This window comes from Zootoca vivipara, chromosome 7 (assembly GCF_963506605.1).
Source record: "Zootoca vivipara chromosome 7, rZooViv1.1, whole genome shotgun sequence".
NCBI classification, from domain to species: Eukaryota; Metazoa; Chordata; class Lepidosauria; order Squamata; family Lacertidae; genus Zootoca; species Zootoca vivipara.
In genome coordinates, this window is record NC_083282.1 from 729,503 (window position 1) to 743,554 (window position 14,052).

Below are 14,052 nucleotides of genomic sequence, written 5' to 3' on the forward strand. Positions count from 1 at the left end.
TTAAGCCACCCACGCCCACCCAACAGCACTCCAGGTGTTTCCATCGGCCTTTGCGGCTTCCCTTTCGGCTTCCGCATGCGCCCGAGCCGCCGCCCCGTCCGCCCCGCGAGCATCCTTTCCCGCGGCGGCGGCGGCGGCCCTGCGCGCTTGGCCGGGGGTGGGCGCCGCCGCCGCTCTGACCCGTTTCTCCTTCCCTTCACGTGACTCCTTCCCTCACACGTGTCCCAGGCGCACCCTGCTCGGCTTGGGAGAGGAAGCCGCCGGCGAGCTGCTCGGCCCGAGTCGTTCGCCCGGGGCCGCCCGGGAGGGAGGGAGGGAGGCAGGCGGCGGCGGCGGCCTGGCGAGCAGGTGGAGCGGCCGGGCGGGCGCGCGGTGCGCCGGCCCCCTGTCCCGCCCGGCGCGCCGCCCGGCCGGGCTGAGATGATCGGGGGGCGTCGGTGGCGGTCGGGGGGCGTCGGCGGTGGCGGCGGGGCCCCCGGGCGGTGGGGCTAGTGGGGGCGGCGGGTCCGGGCCATGGGCTGCCTGCAGAGCGTGGCGTGCAAGGCGCGCGTGCGGCGGGAGCACATCGTGGTGTCGGACGTGTCGGCGTGCATCGAGCCGGGCGCCACGGCCCTGGAGGAGACGTCGCCCATCGTGCTGCGCTACCGAACGCCCTACTTCCGCGCCGCCGCGCGCGTCCTCATGCCGCCCATCCCGCGGCGCCACACCTGGGTGGTGGGCTGGATCCAGGCCTGCAACCACATGGAGTTCTACAACACCTACAGTGACCTGGGCATGTGAGTGGCGCCGGGAAGAGGAGGGGGGTCACGGGGGGGGGTCGCCAGAGGAACCCAGCAGCCTCCCCGAGCCTGCGCCCTCCCTCCCTCCCTCCCACAAAGATGGCTGTCCCCTCCTCCCCCAAAGGGAAAGGCCACCGAGGCTGCCCCGGGAGCAAGAGCACCCCCCTCGGGCCAGGTGGGGGTGGGACGGCGCCCTGGGGAGCAGAGCAGCCCCTTCCTTAGCTGCCGTCTATGGGCAAAGGCTGCTCTTCCTTGCCTAGAGTTTTCCGGGGCCAAGCAGCCCAAATCGCAGCAAACCCAAAGAAGAAATTGCTCAGATGTCTACAGTCGAAATACAAGCCCCCGTGGCAGTTCTCAAGTAAAAGTGAAACTGGGAGCGGTTGGTGAGGTGGCCGAGTCTTCTGTCCTCTCATGTAGCTTGGCCCTCAGCTCCTATGCCCTCCCCTTTGGATGCTCCAACACCTACAGCAACAGGGCCCTTTGTGAGCAGTGCTAATTGAGCTCACCTGGGCAGGTGAGTGCACCTGTCCTCATGCCACCAGGCACCCTTCTCCGCCTGCAAGAAAGCACCTTGGACAGTGCACTGCTGTGCCAACCACTGCAAAGCTACACATCCCCCTTTAGGTGTAGTATCAGGAAAGGGAATCTTCTGTCCTGGCAGTGAATTTCCTCCTGTTGCTAGAAGACTCAACAGCACTTTGGAGCTCCTTTTCATGTGGCTGCCTTGGGCCTCGTGGTAATTTGGAATAACTTGATACTCTTGAACTCTTATCCTTCCTAAGCAGCAATCATAATAATATATGATTTTTACATTGTACTGTACTCTTATTTCAGAAATCCTTATAGCAATTTTGTAAGAGAAGTCAATGGATTGTCTCCATATGAGGAGCTGAGGGATAGTAGTAGCAACATAAAAAAAACCTGTACTGTATGACAGATTCTGCAAAAGAAACCCTTTGCCAGTTTGTTAATTGTCACCGTCTCCCCCTTCTGATAGTAAAGACTGTGTCAGGCCCTGGCAAGGTTCTTTGGGGAAGCAGTTGCATTGTGGGAGTTTCCCAGCAACACTGCCACCAGATAAAAGGCATTGTGCTTGACATTTGTGGGGAACATGGCCTTCATGCAAAAAGTGGAGTTGATCCTTAAATCGAATAAAGGCTATTTGTGATTTAAAGGTCAAGGCCAGCATTTTGAAGTCTTCCCTGACATAGATTGCTGCTGATAGGCCCAAGGCTCGTTCCCATTCATAAATTGCCCCCCACATTTTGGATGTTTCTGAACAGTGTTCAAAGGCAGTTCAGCATAGAACATTCAATCATGGGAAAAAGAAAGTACACACCCTCTTTGAATTCTGTGGTTTTGCACTTAAGGACATAATAGCAATCACCTGTTCCTTAGAAGGTCTTAAAATTGTAGAACCACCTTTAGCAGCAATAACTTGAACTAATTGTTTTCTGTAGGACTTAATCTATCTCTCACATCGATGTGGAGGAATTTTGGCCCACTCTAATGACTGGGCCATTGCAACCCCTTGATTCTGTTCTTTTTCAGCCATTCTGTTGTAGATTTGCTGGTTGGGATCATTGTCCTGTTGCATGACCCAATTTCAGCCAAGCTTCAGCTGTTGGGCAGATGGCCTCACATTTGACTCTAGAATATATAAATGTTCATGGTCAACTCAATGACTGCAAGGTTTCCAGGTCCTGTGGCTGCAAAACAAGCCCCAGTCATCACCCCTCCACCACTGGGCTTGACAGTTGCCATGGGTTGTTTGTGCTGATATGCTGTGTTTGGTTTTCACCAAACATGGTGCTGTGCATTACGGCCAAACATCCCCACTTTGGTCTCGTTTGTCCAAAGGACATTGTTCCAGAACAATGTTTCTTTTTCAGTTGCATTAAGATCCTGCCACAGTAGATATATTAATACTGGCGGTGCTGCAATACTCTTTGTTATTTAAGTGAACAATGGAATGGGGTAGAAATGAATCAGGTTGCATGAGGTATGCACATACTGTGTGTGTGTGTGTGTGTGTGTGTGTGTGTGTGAGAGAGAGAGAGAGAGAGAGAGAGAGAGAGAGAGAGAGAGAGAGAGGTGTTGTTGGGTCTGGAGCAAGCACAACTCCCAACATCGCTGGCAATTGGCCTAATGAGAGTTGGATGGCAACAGCATTGGGGGGGGGACAGGTTCCTTATCCCTATTTTAGAGAGAAATGTGGTATCTCAAAGAGCAGCACTACACTTTACCAGAAGAGTGATTAGCAGCAGGAACAGGTTAATGATGTAGCTCTAGAGTAATTGCTATCCCTGTGATCTCTTTCTCTTGTGATTCCTTTGTTCTCATACTGTGATATGGGGAAATAGATAGAGTGGATCCAATCCTGAATCCATCCCTCCTACTGGAATCCCTGAGGTTGAGGCTGATGGATTAGTGCACTTGAAAGTGTTGGGCACAGTCGGCTTCCTGCTGCTTCAGTGGCACCATTGCAAAAGGTGCCAGTCTAGGGATGCTGTCTATGTGAGAAGGTTGTGTTGCAATCAATACATGCTAGCCAAAGCTATTTGCTCAGAAGGCTGTCTGCTGCTGAAGTGTTGTACATCACTTTACTTCAGCTCCTTTGCCATTTACAACGGTAGTTTTTAATCTTTCCAGGCCTGGGATATACATTTAGATACAACCTGAAGCATAGGACTCACTTTTACTATTTTTTCTATACCTTTTATTGTATATTGTGTCTATCATTCCCCTTGCCCTCCTATTTCCCCCCTCCTCTCTCTTGCTCTTAAACATTCTTAACCCATGTCTTGGTTTTGTTTTTGCTTTGTCCCTCTAGGTCAAGCTGGGAACTCCCAGACTTGAGAGAAGGGCGTGTAAAAGCCATCAGTGACTCGGATGGCGTGAGCTACCCCTGGTATGGGAACACCACAGAAACAGTGACCTTGATTGGCCCCACCAATAAGGTCTCCAGGTTCTCCGTCAGTATGAATGACAATTTCTACCCCAGCGTGACATGGGCTGTTCCTGTGAGTGACAGCAATGTGCCACTACTAACCAGGATCAAACGGGACCAAAGCTTTACGACGTGGCTCGTAGCCATGAATATGACCACCAAGGAAAAGATTATTTTGCAGACTATAAAGTGGAGGATGCGAGTGAACATTGAAGTTGATCCCATGCAGCTCTTGGGCAAGCGAGCCCGGCTAGTGGGGAGGACTCAGCAGGAGCAGCCCAAAATTTTGAGCAGAATGGAACCCATCCCACCAAATGCACTAGTGAAACCCAATGCCAATGATGCCCAGGTCCTTATGTGGAGACCCAAAAGAGGACCGCCTTTGGTAGTGATACCACCCAAATAAAAGATACACTTGATGGTATCAATGAGGGCTTTTGCCACCACTGGCATGGATAACTGAGCCAAAGAAGACCTCCGTGTTCACCTGCCTTTTGCAATACAAGTGCAAATAGGGCGTCTTCAAGACAGCGTGAGATCACAATGGCCAGTGCTGGGCCACAGCAGAGTAGCTGGATTTACGGACTTTGGAAGAAGATTTAGGTTGTTTCACACTTCACGTGTGTTCTCATGTGGAAAGAGGCTGAAACACAGAGATCCAGAGTTTGATTTCCAGTGCCTGTGGCCAATGCTGCTTTCCAGCCAACTAGATGTAGTCCTGGAGGCTGTTCTTACCAGACATTCTGTGCAATGCCTGTTCTTTGGGTTAAGGCAGGAAGGGATGGCATATCCCCACAACATGATACCTATGCATTTTTGATTGATAATCAATATTATCACCTGCTCGTTAGAAGGAAGAAAATGTTTACAAAGGGGGAGAACAAGAATGCCGTCTGTTAAGCTTCACTCTTGTAGAAAGTGCAGCTTTAGCCTGAGGAAACTGTCCATGGTGCTGAACTAAAACACATTTTGAACTACCAATAATATCACCCACTCTCCCTTTTTCTGGGGCTAATTGATTCGGCCTCATCGGGTTCAGACCTTTTGCATGTTTCTCAGTGTGTTTCACGTAGTTGTAAGTGTAGGAGTTCTGCCATAGTTTTCTATGCTGTGGGTGAAATGCAAGGCAAATCAACTGGCTATACCTTCAAAACAAAACAAAACAAAACAAAAAACCACTTATCATCCCCAACTCTGCTTTTTATCAAAGCACAGTTAATCTGTATTTCAAAAGTTTGTCTGTGCACAGTATGTTTCTCCAGCTCAGTGGGAAAGGGTTATATCTGGCATGCTGGAAGAAGACCCAGAAAAGCCCAGGCACAATATTGCTCAGTGCTTGGGGTGTGTGTGTGTTGTTGGCATGCTGTTTCTGCCCTAGGAAGATTCAGACTGCCATTGAACAAGGAAAATGGGTAATGTTGGAAACGCTGCTTCTTTCCATATCCTCCCAATCAGCGACAGTTTTGCTCATGGTGGAGAAAAGACTGGGAGAAAGAACCCCACCTGGAGCAAAAGCATTCTCTTGTTAATGGACAGTCAGAGCTGCACAGAAGCTCACAAGGTTAGATGCCACTGACTTACTGACTGGCTGGCTGTTGTTTGTTTGTTTGTTTGTTTGTTTGTTTGTTTGTTTATTTATTTCCCACTTTTCCTCCAAGGAATGGAGGGTGGCATACATGGCTCCCTCATTTTGTCTCCACAACAGCTCTGTGAAGTAGCTTAGGCTGAGAGAGAATGACTTGTCCAAGATCACAAAATGACCTTCGTGGCTGAGTGGGGATTTGGATCTGGGTTGCCCAGTCCTTGTCCAACACTATTTGAAAATGCATGACATAGAGGGAAGGTTTTCTGAAAATTATTCCTTTCCCATATTTATTGTAGTTAAGGAAAGTATTATTAGATCATCCCATATTTGAGGTAATTTTTTTGATTTTATGTAGGATAAATGAAGATTGGAAGGTAATGGGGAACTTCTGTATCTTTGTGAGCATTTGTCAGAAGCACAGATTGGCAGCTTCTTTGCTTACGATGGTGATGGTGTCCTAACAGGAACGGGAAGAGAACCTATGGAGTTTAGCTCCTGTGAAATCTCCAGAGATGTGCATTCAGCTTACTTCTCTTTCTGCTCTGTTGCTGACTCCCAGCCAACACCTGTTCTGGAAAACTGGGAGGAGGAACACAGGGCAGTTGACTCTAGCTCCAAGCTTTGGTTTTTGGTTCTCCAGCTGTGGAAATGGAGCATTAAAAGGCTCTTGAGCAAAATTACTGTAGAAAAGTGTATAGAATATCAGAACTACTGACATTAACTCCCAGAATAATGTGAACATACTACTTTGGATAGAAAATGTAGATGAGAGATGAACAGAAGTTGAAGATTTATGTTGAGAATTATAACAAACAACTGGTTGCAGAATCCATAATAGCACAGCAAGTGTGGCCTTTCTGTGGATTCCCACCATAATTCTGCAAGTAGTCAGCTGCTGGCCTTAAGATTTAAATTTTCAAGTGAGCAGAGATTGGCACTCCTAAAGAGTGATACATTTTCCACTGAGTTTTTCATTTATTCCCATCTTTTAGAGCTGTGATTTCATTAGTCTCCAGGTTCCTCACTCAGCTCTGCAGCTGAAGTGCCCAGGGAGGTCTAATCAAAGCAGAATAGAGTGATATTTATCATGATCTGGGCACTATATTTCTGTTGATGTAGCTTAGAATTGTCTTAGCTTTTTTAGCTGCCGCTTCATCCTGCTGACTCATGTTTAGCTACTAAAACCCCTAGATCCTTTTTACATGTACTGCTGCTAAGCCAGGTATCACCTATTCTATATTTGGGCACCTTAGTTAGCCTACCATAATGCAGAACTTCATATTCATTTTTGTTGAAATTCATTTTGCTTGTTTGGTTTTGTAAGTTTTGGCCCAGATCCTGCCAAGATCACCTTGATTCCTGCATCTAAGTATTAGCAAGAACTCTCAGTTTAGTGCCATTTGGAAATTTGATGAGCAAACATTGGGCAGCACTGGGTATAGGGATACCCTGAGGGTTTCTAGGTTGACCCATTGAAGAGCACTCTTTGGGAACAGAACCTAGCTTTCCATCAAAAATAAAATGAGAGAGCTTGTTGAAAATTGTTAAGATACTTTGTGCACATCTGCATCCCTGATCTAGCAAGCCATTAGCTGCAGCCCAAAAGAAGGAGATGAAATTTGCTTGACATGAACTCCTGCTGGCTCTTTGTAACCATTGTGCTTTTTAAAAGACAGACCAACTGTCTTTAAACTCTGTTTAGATTTTTTCTAAGCATTGGTGCCAAGTGAACTTGCCAGGGTCCTTTTGTGTCGCTATCTTCAAAAGGGGAGAATTTGCTCACCATCAGTCACCTAGCACGCTACCTGTTCTCCAATAAGGCTCAAAAATTACAGGGACTCTGCTATTATATCTGCAATGCAGCTCATGTGGCCCTCGACTTGATTTCGTTTAGGGCAGCTGGGTGTTGCTGTTTGCATCTTGAGTAATAATTCCCTTAATTATTTCATCTATCTTTTTATTTTTTGGCAGAATTTCACTTTTGGGAGAAGACAGAGGTGAAGTGGGAGTTGAGCAGTCCCATCTTCTCTCTGTCTTCCACTCACATTTCCACTCAACTGATCTATGGTTTTCTTGTTGTTCCACTTGCTCCAGACTGGCTCCTTGTTGTTTTTAACCTTTCTCACAAGCCTAAGTTCGTCCTGAGCTTTAGCCCCCTGACACTTGCCCCACAAGTTTGGCTGTTCATGTGTCCTCATCCATGAGAGTCTGCCCATGTTTTCATCTCTGATAAAGAGCATTGGAGGAATGTAACCAAATAACTGGTATCGGTTCTCCTTGCAACTTGACTTTACTTCAAGCTCCTTCACTGTTTGAGATACTGTAACTAAAAAGTGTTTGTGTGTGTATTTTAAGAACTGTGTTGCTCAAGTGAAAATCAATCGGGGTGGTGATTCAAGAGGTCCCTCTTAGGCACACTGCAGGACCTCACTGCTTCTTGGGTGAGTGAGAGCATGAAACTCAATAGATACAACTTAAGGTGCAGGGAATGTTCAGGGTGAATGAGCTCAAGATGTTCAAAGCAGGGACTAATATATTGTAAGGACTTTAGTCTTTGTTTGAGTGTGATGCCCAGCTGTGAAGGAATGCAGGTGTGTAGCCCACTAACTAATTTCAGGCCCAAGTCAAAACTGGTCCCCACTCCAGGGGAAACCATGAGGCTGCTTTTTGTCAATAGCAAAAAATAAATCCCTACGCAGAGAGCCAAGAACATGAAACATTTGGCACAACTGGTTCAGATACAGGATTAGGGGGTCATCAGAAGGGTCTCTGGCAGTGCCTGGGTCAGCTGTTCTGACATACAATAGGTAGAAGATCCCAAGAAATGGGTATATTTAGAATGGGATAGAGTCCTAGGAAAGCAAGAAAAATGCAGAGAAGGTAACGGGCCAGTTCTCAAATTACGTTTGGGGCAAGAGAACGCCTGACCCCTTACCCTTTCATTGACCCCCTTAGCTCCTGTTTCTAATGGCTGCAGAAAGCATTATTGGGCTAAAATTGGGTGATACAAGGTGGCTTGTGGGTTTCATTAAGCCCCCCCCCTTTCTCATATAACAAACGACTAGCATCTTTAGAGGGAATGGAAAGCCAAAAGAGTATGGCCAACAGTCAAAGAGGCGAGGATGACTGATGCTACATATTGATTGAAAATAGCCAAGCAGATCTTTATGGGGCCGACATCTACCAATGTAAATATGCAAGCCTTTCAGTTAAAGCAGCAGCCCTCCCTTCCAAATTCTCACCTGTGCATAGGGCAATCCTATTTCTAAAAATTAATGCTCCCCTCATCTCATAACTGTTGAGCATTCTCTTTTGATTAAATTATTTTGCATTAAGGATGTACAAAATGGGCACATTTTGCATTCTCAATGGTTCCTAGCCCTTAATAGGTTTTGGAAGCACTGCTGTTGTTATTTTAAGAAAGTGTTTTGGTGTCTGCAAGAGAGCAAGGAGCTTAGCACTATACAGTGGTCAATTTTTTAAAAGTTGAGGTTGTATTGGTTAGGAATTAATATAGACATAAAAATATAAGCATTCACTTGGATATAATGACCTCGTTTGCATGTATTTTTAAACGATAGTGAAATAAATGACAGTTTAAAGGTGAACACTCAGTGTGCTGGTGCACACTATTGGAGTTGTGGCCCCTTCACTTCCCCCCCCCCAACTGCTGCAACCTCAGTGATGATTTAGACCAGGCTTCCTCAACCTCGGCCCTCCATATGTTTTGAGATTACAATTCCCATAATCCCTGACCACTGGTCCTGCTAGCTAGGGATCATGGGAGTTGTAGGCCAAAAACATCTGGAGGGCCAAGGTTGAGGAAGCCTCATTTTTAGACCAATAAATTTGTGGCTTTTCAGATATATGATTCAGCCGCTATCATCCACCTTAGGAGACAAAAACTATGGCTGAGAATGAGCTTCCTTTCTGCCAAGTTTTGTGCATATTATCCAGCAACAGCCATTGGCACAATAAAACATCCTGCCTGCACTGTTTCAACTTTCTAGGGCAGGCATATCCAGACTTCAGCCCTCCAGATGTTTTGGACTACAATTCCCATCATCCCTGACCACTGGTCCTGTTAGCTAGGGATAATGGGAGTTGTAGGCCAAAACATCTGGAGGGCCGCAGTTTGGGGATGCCTGTTCTAGGGGCTGGCAGCCTTGGCAGTTTTTGCTTTCCCCAGTTCTTCAGGCTATCTTAGAAAATTTTACTGGATCCCACTTGCAACTTGCTATACATTGGATTCAGTGAGTTAACTTACAGGGAACTGTGTGGCAAATTGCACCTTGGATCAGTTAAGTGGACTTTCTGGACCCTACCAACCTGTAATCGTTGCCTCTACCAAATGTGTGCAGTCTTATCAGTTTGCCATGTATGTTTTGAAATGGTTCCCTCATCTTCTTGAAGCAGCCTTCCCCAATGTGCTCCGGCTGCTTTAGACAAAACTCCATCACCCCCAGCAACATGCTCAACGGCCAGGGATGATGGGAGTTATAGTCCAAACTGCAGGCTGAGAGCACCAGGGTGCAGAAGGCTGTTTCAAAAGGATCCAACATCTCTCAGGGATAAAAACAGAGCCTGTTTGTAGAATGGGGACTCAAACTTTCTCCAGCTCTGAAACTGGACATTAACCTTCTCCAGTGCCCAAGCTGCCTTTTGTGCAAATGCATTTCACACCTGTGCCTTTGCACAATGAGCTCCAGCCTCGGGGGGGGGGGGGGAGGCATGCATAGGAGCCGCATCCCCAAGATCTGGTACAGGAGGCTGGGAGGTCTGCCTTCACCACTAGAGCCAGTAAAATCCTCATGGACTTTTCAGATCCATCTTCTGGGGCCTCAGGAGTAGAGCAGCCTCCGCCTTGGCTCTCGCAGATCTCAGAGCTGGGTGGCGGCAACTCTGCTAAAAATGCCTTGCCCTTTTTGCGAGAAAGCTCTTCCTGCGCTGGACCCTGGGTTTATCCCACACTTGTCCTCTGCTTAGCAAGCACAGGTCTGAGCAGTTTTGCCTCTGCCCTGCTGCTGGATTCCCCCCCCCCCCAGGAAGCCTGCTCTTTTAGCACTACATCTGCAGAAAATCCAACGGCTGTTTGTTCCAATGCAGTTTTCCTAGAAGGGGGGGGGGAGCAGCAGGGTAAATGGAAGTGTGGATGAGCCGAGAAAGCAGCCCTCTACAACTCCATGCCAAATTCTGTGCTTATGTTAATGTTGTGCATCAGGGAAGCAAGCACACTTTGTGTTCTGGACTTGAACATGAACTGCTTTAAACTGAAGGCTACTCAGCTTATTTATTTGATCTATTTATTTTAAGTTATTTTTTTCAATTAAGAGACACATGCACCCTCCCTCAGGCGAGCTCCCGAGTATGCAAGGTCTACAGAAAACTGTGTGTGTGTCCGTCCGATTGTACTGAAACAAAGAGCTATTCATTGTCTTAAGCTTCAACCTTGTTTGTAGTTGTCCTTTTTCAAAAGGATTGGGGGCTCTGAATACAACTTCCATTAAAGCAGGGGTTAGAGAAAGAAGGTTGAATCTATTCCTTTCAGTGTGAGATTCTCCTTTCATACCTTTGTCTGCTCTTTTTGGATCTCCCTCACCAGTAGCAGACATCCGGGCTCTCAAATTTCAGTGGTGCCCAGCATGTCACTAACATTTGGCAGCCCCGCCTCTCAGGGCTGTTCTACAGCATCCTTCTTGTGGTGCCCAGTGCAGCCAAACTGGTCCCAATACTCTAAGACTGCCTCTGCCCTTGCATCCTCATTTTTCTTCTTTCTCCCTTTGTGGGGTGTGTGTGTGTGTCCTTTACTCCTGCAGTATTAGATGTTCCCAGTTTCCAGAGATATTTATAGGAGCAGGAGCATGTGGAAGTCACTTTGGAAAGAAAAATCAGGTATTCTGCCATTTTGAAAAGGCTGGAAGCAGGGAAGGAAGAGGAAAGCGGGCTTTGCAGAGTGCCTTAAAAGACTGACTTTAATCTGTGATGGGAAGGGGATTGCTCTTTATCTCTGAGGGCCAGGCAATGTTGCATTCCACTTCTCTGGGATTTTTAACCAATTGTCAAATACATCATGTATTGCAAACAGAAGGCTGTTTTCTTTCTTTAGGGGAGATGGGGCAGGTTTAAAGGCAGGTTTACTGGCTTCCAAATGTCTAACATTTGGGAGAGGATTCCGTGGACGTTCGTGGTGAAATCAACCAGGAAACTGACTAAACTAGAGGCTCCGATGATCTGTCTCTGTCTCACATCTGCTTTTCTCATTTCTTGGTTATGGTTCAAAGATGATAACATGATGCCTAACCCAACACATGCGTGTGTTTTTCCTGGTAGATACCTTGAAAAACATTTTAAGCATCTGTAAGATGGAACTCTTCAGGAGGGCTTCTCTGGCCAATTTCAAATAATGAGGCAGTTGATGGAGAAATTATCCCCTCAAGTTCAGGAGGCCAGGGAGTGTGGGGAATGCAGCACTGCTATTTGGGGCTGGGAGACCAACTCCAGAGTGGGAAGAGGAAGGGTCTCCTCAAAGCTCCTGGCTAGTGTCCTGCTAAAAATGACCAACTCAGCCTGATAAACTTTAAACAACTGCTGCAAGGGTGCTTGGCAGATCTCTGCTGGAAAGGCATTTCACGGTATGGCACTGGGAATGCTAAATACCTGACTTCTGGCTGAACCCATTTGGGCTTCTGAAACATAGGCGGTCACTATTAGCTCTTCTCCAGATGATCTTGGCGTAGAAAGGCTGAGGCAGTCTTAGGTCAAGAATTTTGTAGACTGAATCTCGCCTGGCAACATATGCAGCAGTTTTCATGCCCTCCAAGTGTCCCTATTTTCCAGGGATAGTCCTGGAATTATGAAAGCCATCCCAGCTTCTGATTTGATCCCAGAATGTCCCCATTTCCCCCACTGGTGCCACTACCACCAAGCTTAGGGCGGAGGAGCCAGTGCTTGTATGAGTGGTGGGGTGGCTGCATTGGGAGCATCCCACTGCCTCTCTTTGGCCACTGCTGCCAGCCTCCTCCCTTGGGCAGCTTGTAGCAGCTGTGGAGGAGGAGAGGCTGCTGCCAAAGCCCAGCCCTGTGTGACGCTCCGACTCTGAAGGGCAGGTAGAAAGAAGGGGGAGCAGAGCGGAGCGCAAGGAGTCCTGCTTAAAAAAATAATAATCAAAAAAAGCTTTGTGTCCGCGTCTAATCTTGTCCCCTTTCTAAAATTCATTTATTGGTGTATTTTTCTTTTTGCACATCTACCAAAGAATGAAATCATATCAAATCAGGATTGAGGGTTTTTTCAGGATGGTGCTGTGTCCCATTGGTGTAATGGTGGTGAAAATGCTCGGGGGGGTGTGTGTGTCGAGGAGGGTCAGTTGGTGGGGTGAGAAAAGGCCCTATTTTCATCTGAGGAATGTTTGCAGGGGGTGAGTTTTAGCAGAAGTGTTGTCAACCATCTGCGCCCATCAGAAGTTTGACTGCTGCATTTCACACCAGATGGAGTTCTGGACTAGGCCTAAGGGAGCAATCCAGTATGGAGGTCACCAGTGCATGGACTAGAGTGGCCAGGCTACCCAAATCCAGATGTAGCTGATGGACCACCTGAAACACTTGAGCCTTGCTCCTTCAGAGGGAGTGCAACCCCATTCAGAATAGGAAATGGGTTTGTCAGCTGTACATGGGAGCCACCTACCCAGTCACACTCCATTTGTTGGACCTCTTCCACTCTGCCACTACATTCTGGCCAGGCTTGCTCAGCCACGCCCTATTCAAATGTTATGGAGAAACAGGTGTGCGCCATCAGCATATTGACCACCAAAATCAGGTTCAGGTTGACGTTAAATAGGATTTGGGGACAAAAGAGTGCCCTGTGGGACCCCATAGCAGAAGTGCCAGGGGGCCAAAAAACACTCCCCCTGCCCTACTTGGTATGTACTCCACTGCACAGGCAGGAAGGGCAACATTGCAATACAGCACCTCCCAATACTCAGTCAAGGATACTGTGGTCTCAAGATTGGAAAGAAAAACTGAGTATCAAACTGGAAATCTTTTAGGCACTACAAAACTCAGTTGTTTTGCTATAACAGACAACCATAGGAAATTAGCGTAATTATTAACAGAGAAATCCAATCTATCACACAATCAAATCCAGCTATTAGGAAATGATGGTGCACCTGGTGCAGGGCAAACTTCAGAAATCCTCTCCTCCCATTACCATGACAGGCATCCTTTGGGTCTCCCTCCCACTCAGCCCCAACTAATCTGCTGTTGCAGGCAAGGGGGGGGGGGAGCCAGATGGTTGGCGTGGGCTGTCACTCAAGTTAATCCAGCTCAATGCTAGAGAAAGAGAGCTTCAGCCCAGCTAAAAATGTCTGGTATCGTGGACAGAAACTGGCCTTGCCTTTCTGCTGGGCAAGTGTTTCATGCCATCTCAACCGGTGAACAACCCTCTTTCTCCATGACCCCCTTATCTCTCAGGGTGGTGTGCCAAAGAACAAAATCAAAGTGGTTCTGGGTTGACATGCAAGCGGGGAGCTCAGAGACAGGAGGTCCAAATTGGGGGAAGCTCAGGATCTCACTAGCCCCTTTCTCCACAGCATGCATCATTTTATGAAAGCCCTTTCATCTCTCCCCCAAACTTCCTTCTAAACTAAACAGCTCCAGATGCTGTAACGTCTCCCCACAGCCGACTTGCTCCAGCCTCTTCATGATTTGGGTTGCCTTTTTCTGCACCTTTCACAGCTTTATTTT

At 47.4% G+C, this 14,052-nt stretch overlaps 1 protein-coding gene across 1 annotated transcript; it reads left to right on the forward strand.

The window, feature by feature from the left end:
• Positions 1-513: 513 nt before the first annotated feature.
• FAM78B (family with sequence similarity 78 member B) lies at positions 514-5,318 on the forward strand. The gene is made up of 2 exons (XM_035102424.2): positions 514-776; positions 3,613-5,318. Exons 1-2 carry the CDS (start codon positions 514-516, stop codon positions 4,133-4,135), a joined length of 786 nt encoding a protein of 261 aa, XP_034958315.1. The 3' UTR covers positions 4,136-5,318.
• Positions 5,319-14,052: the final 8,734 nt, after the last annotated feature.

Coding starts and splice junctions, on each gene's coding strand:
- FAM78B (XM_035102424.2), top strand. CDS start 514: ATGGGCTGCCTGCAGAGCGTGGCGTGCAAGGCGCGCGTGCGGCGGGAG. Junction 777..3,612: donor ACCTACAGTGACCTGGGCAT/GTGAGTGGCGCC, acceptor TTGTCCCTCTAG/GTCAAGCTGGGAACTCCCAG.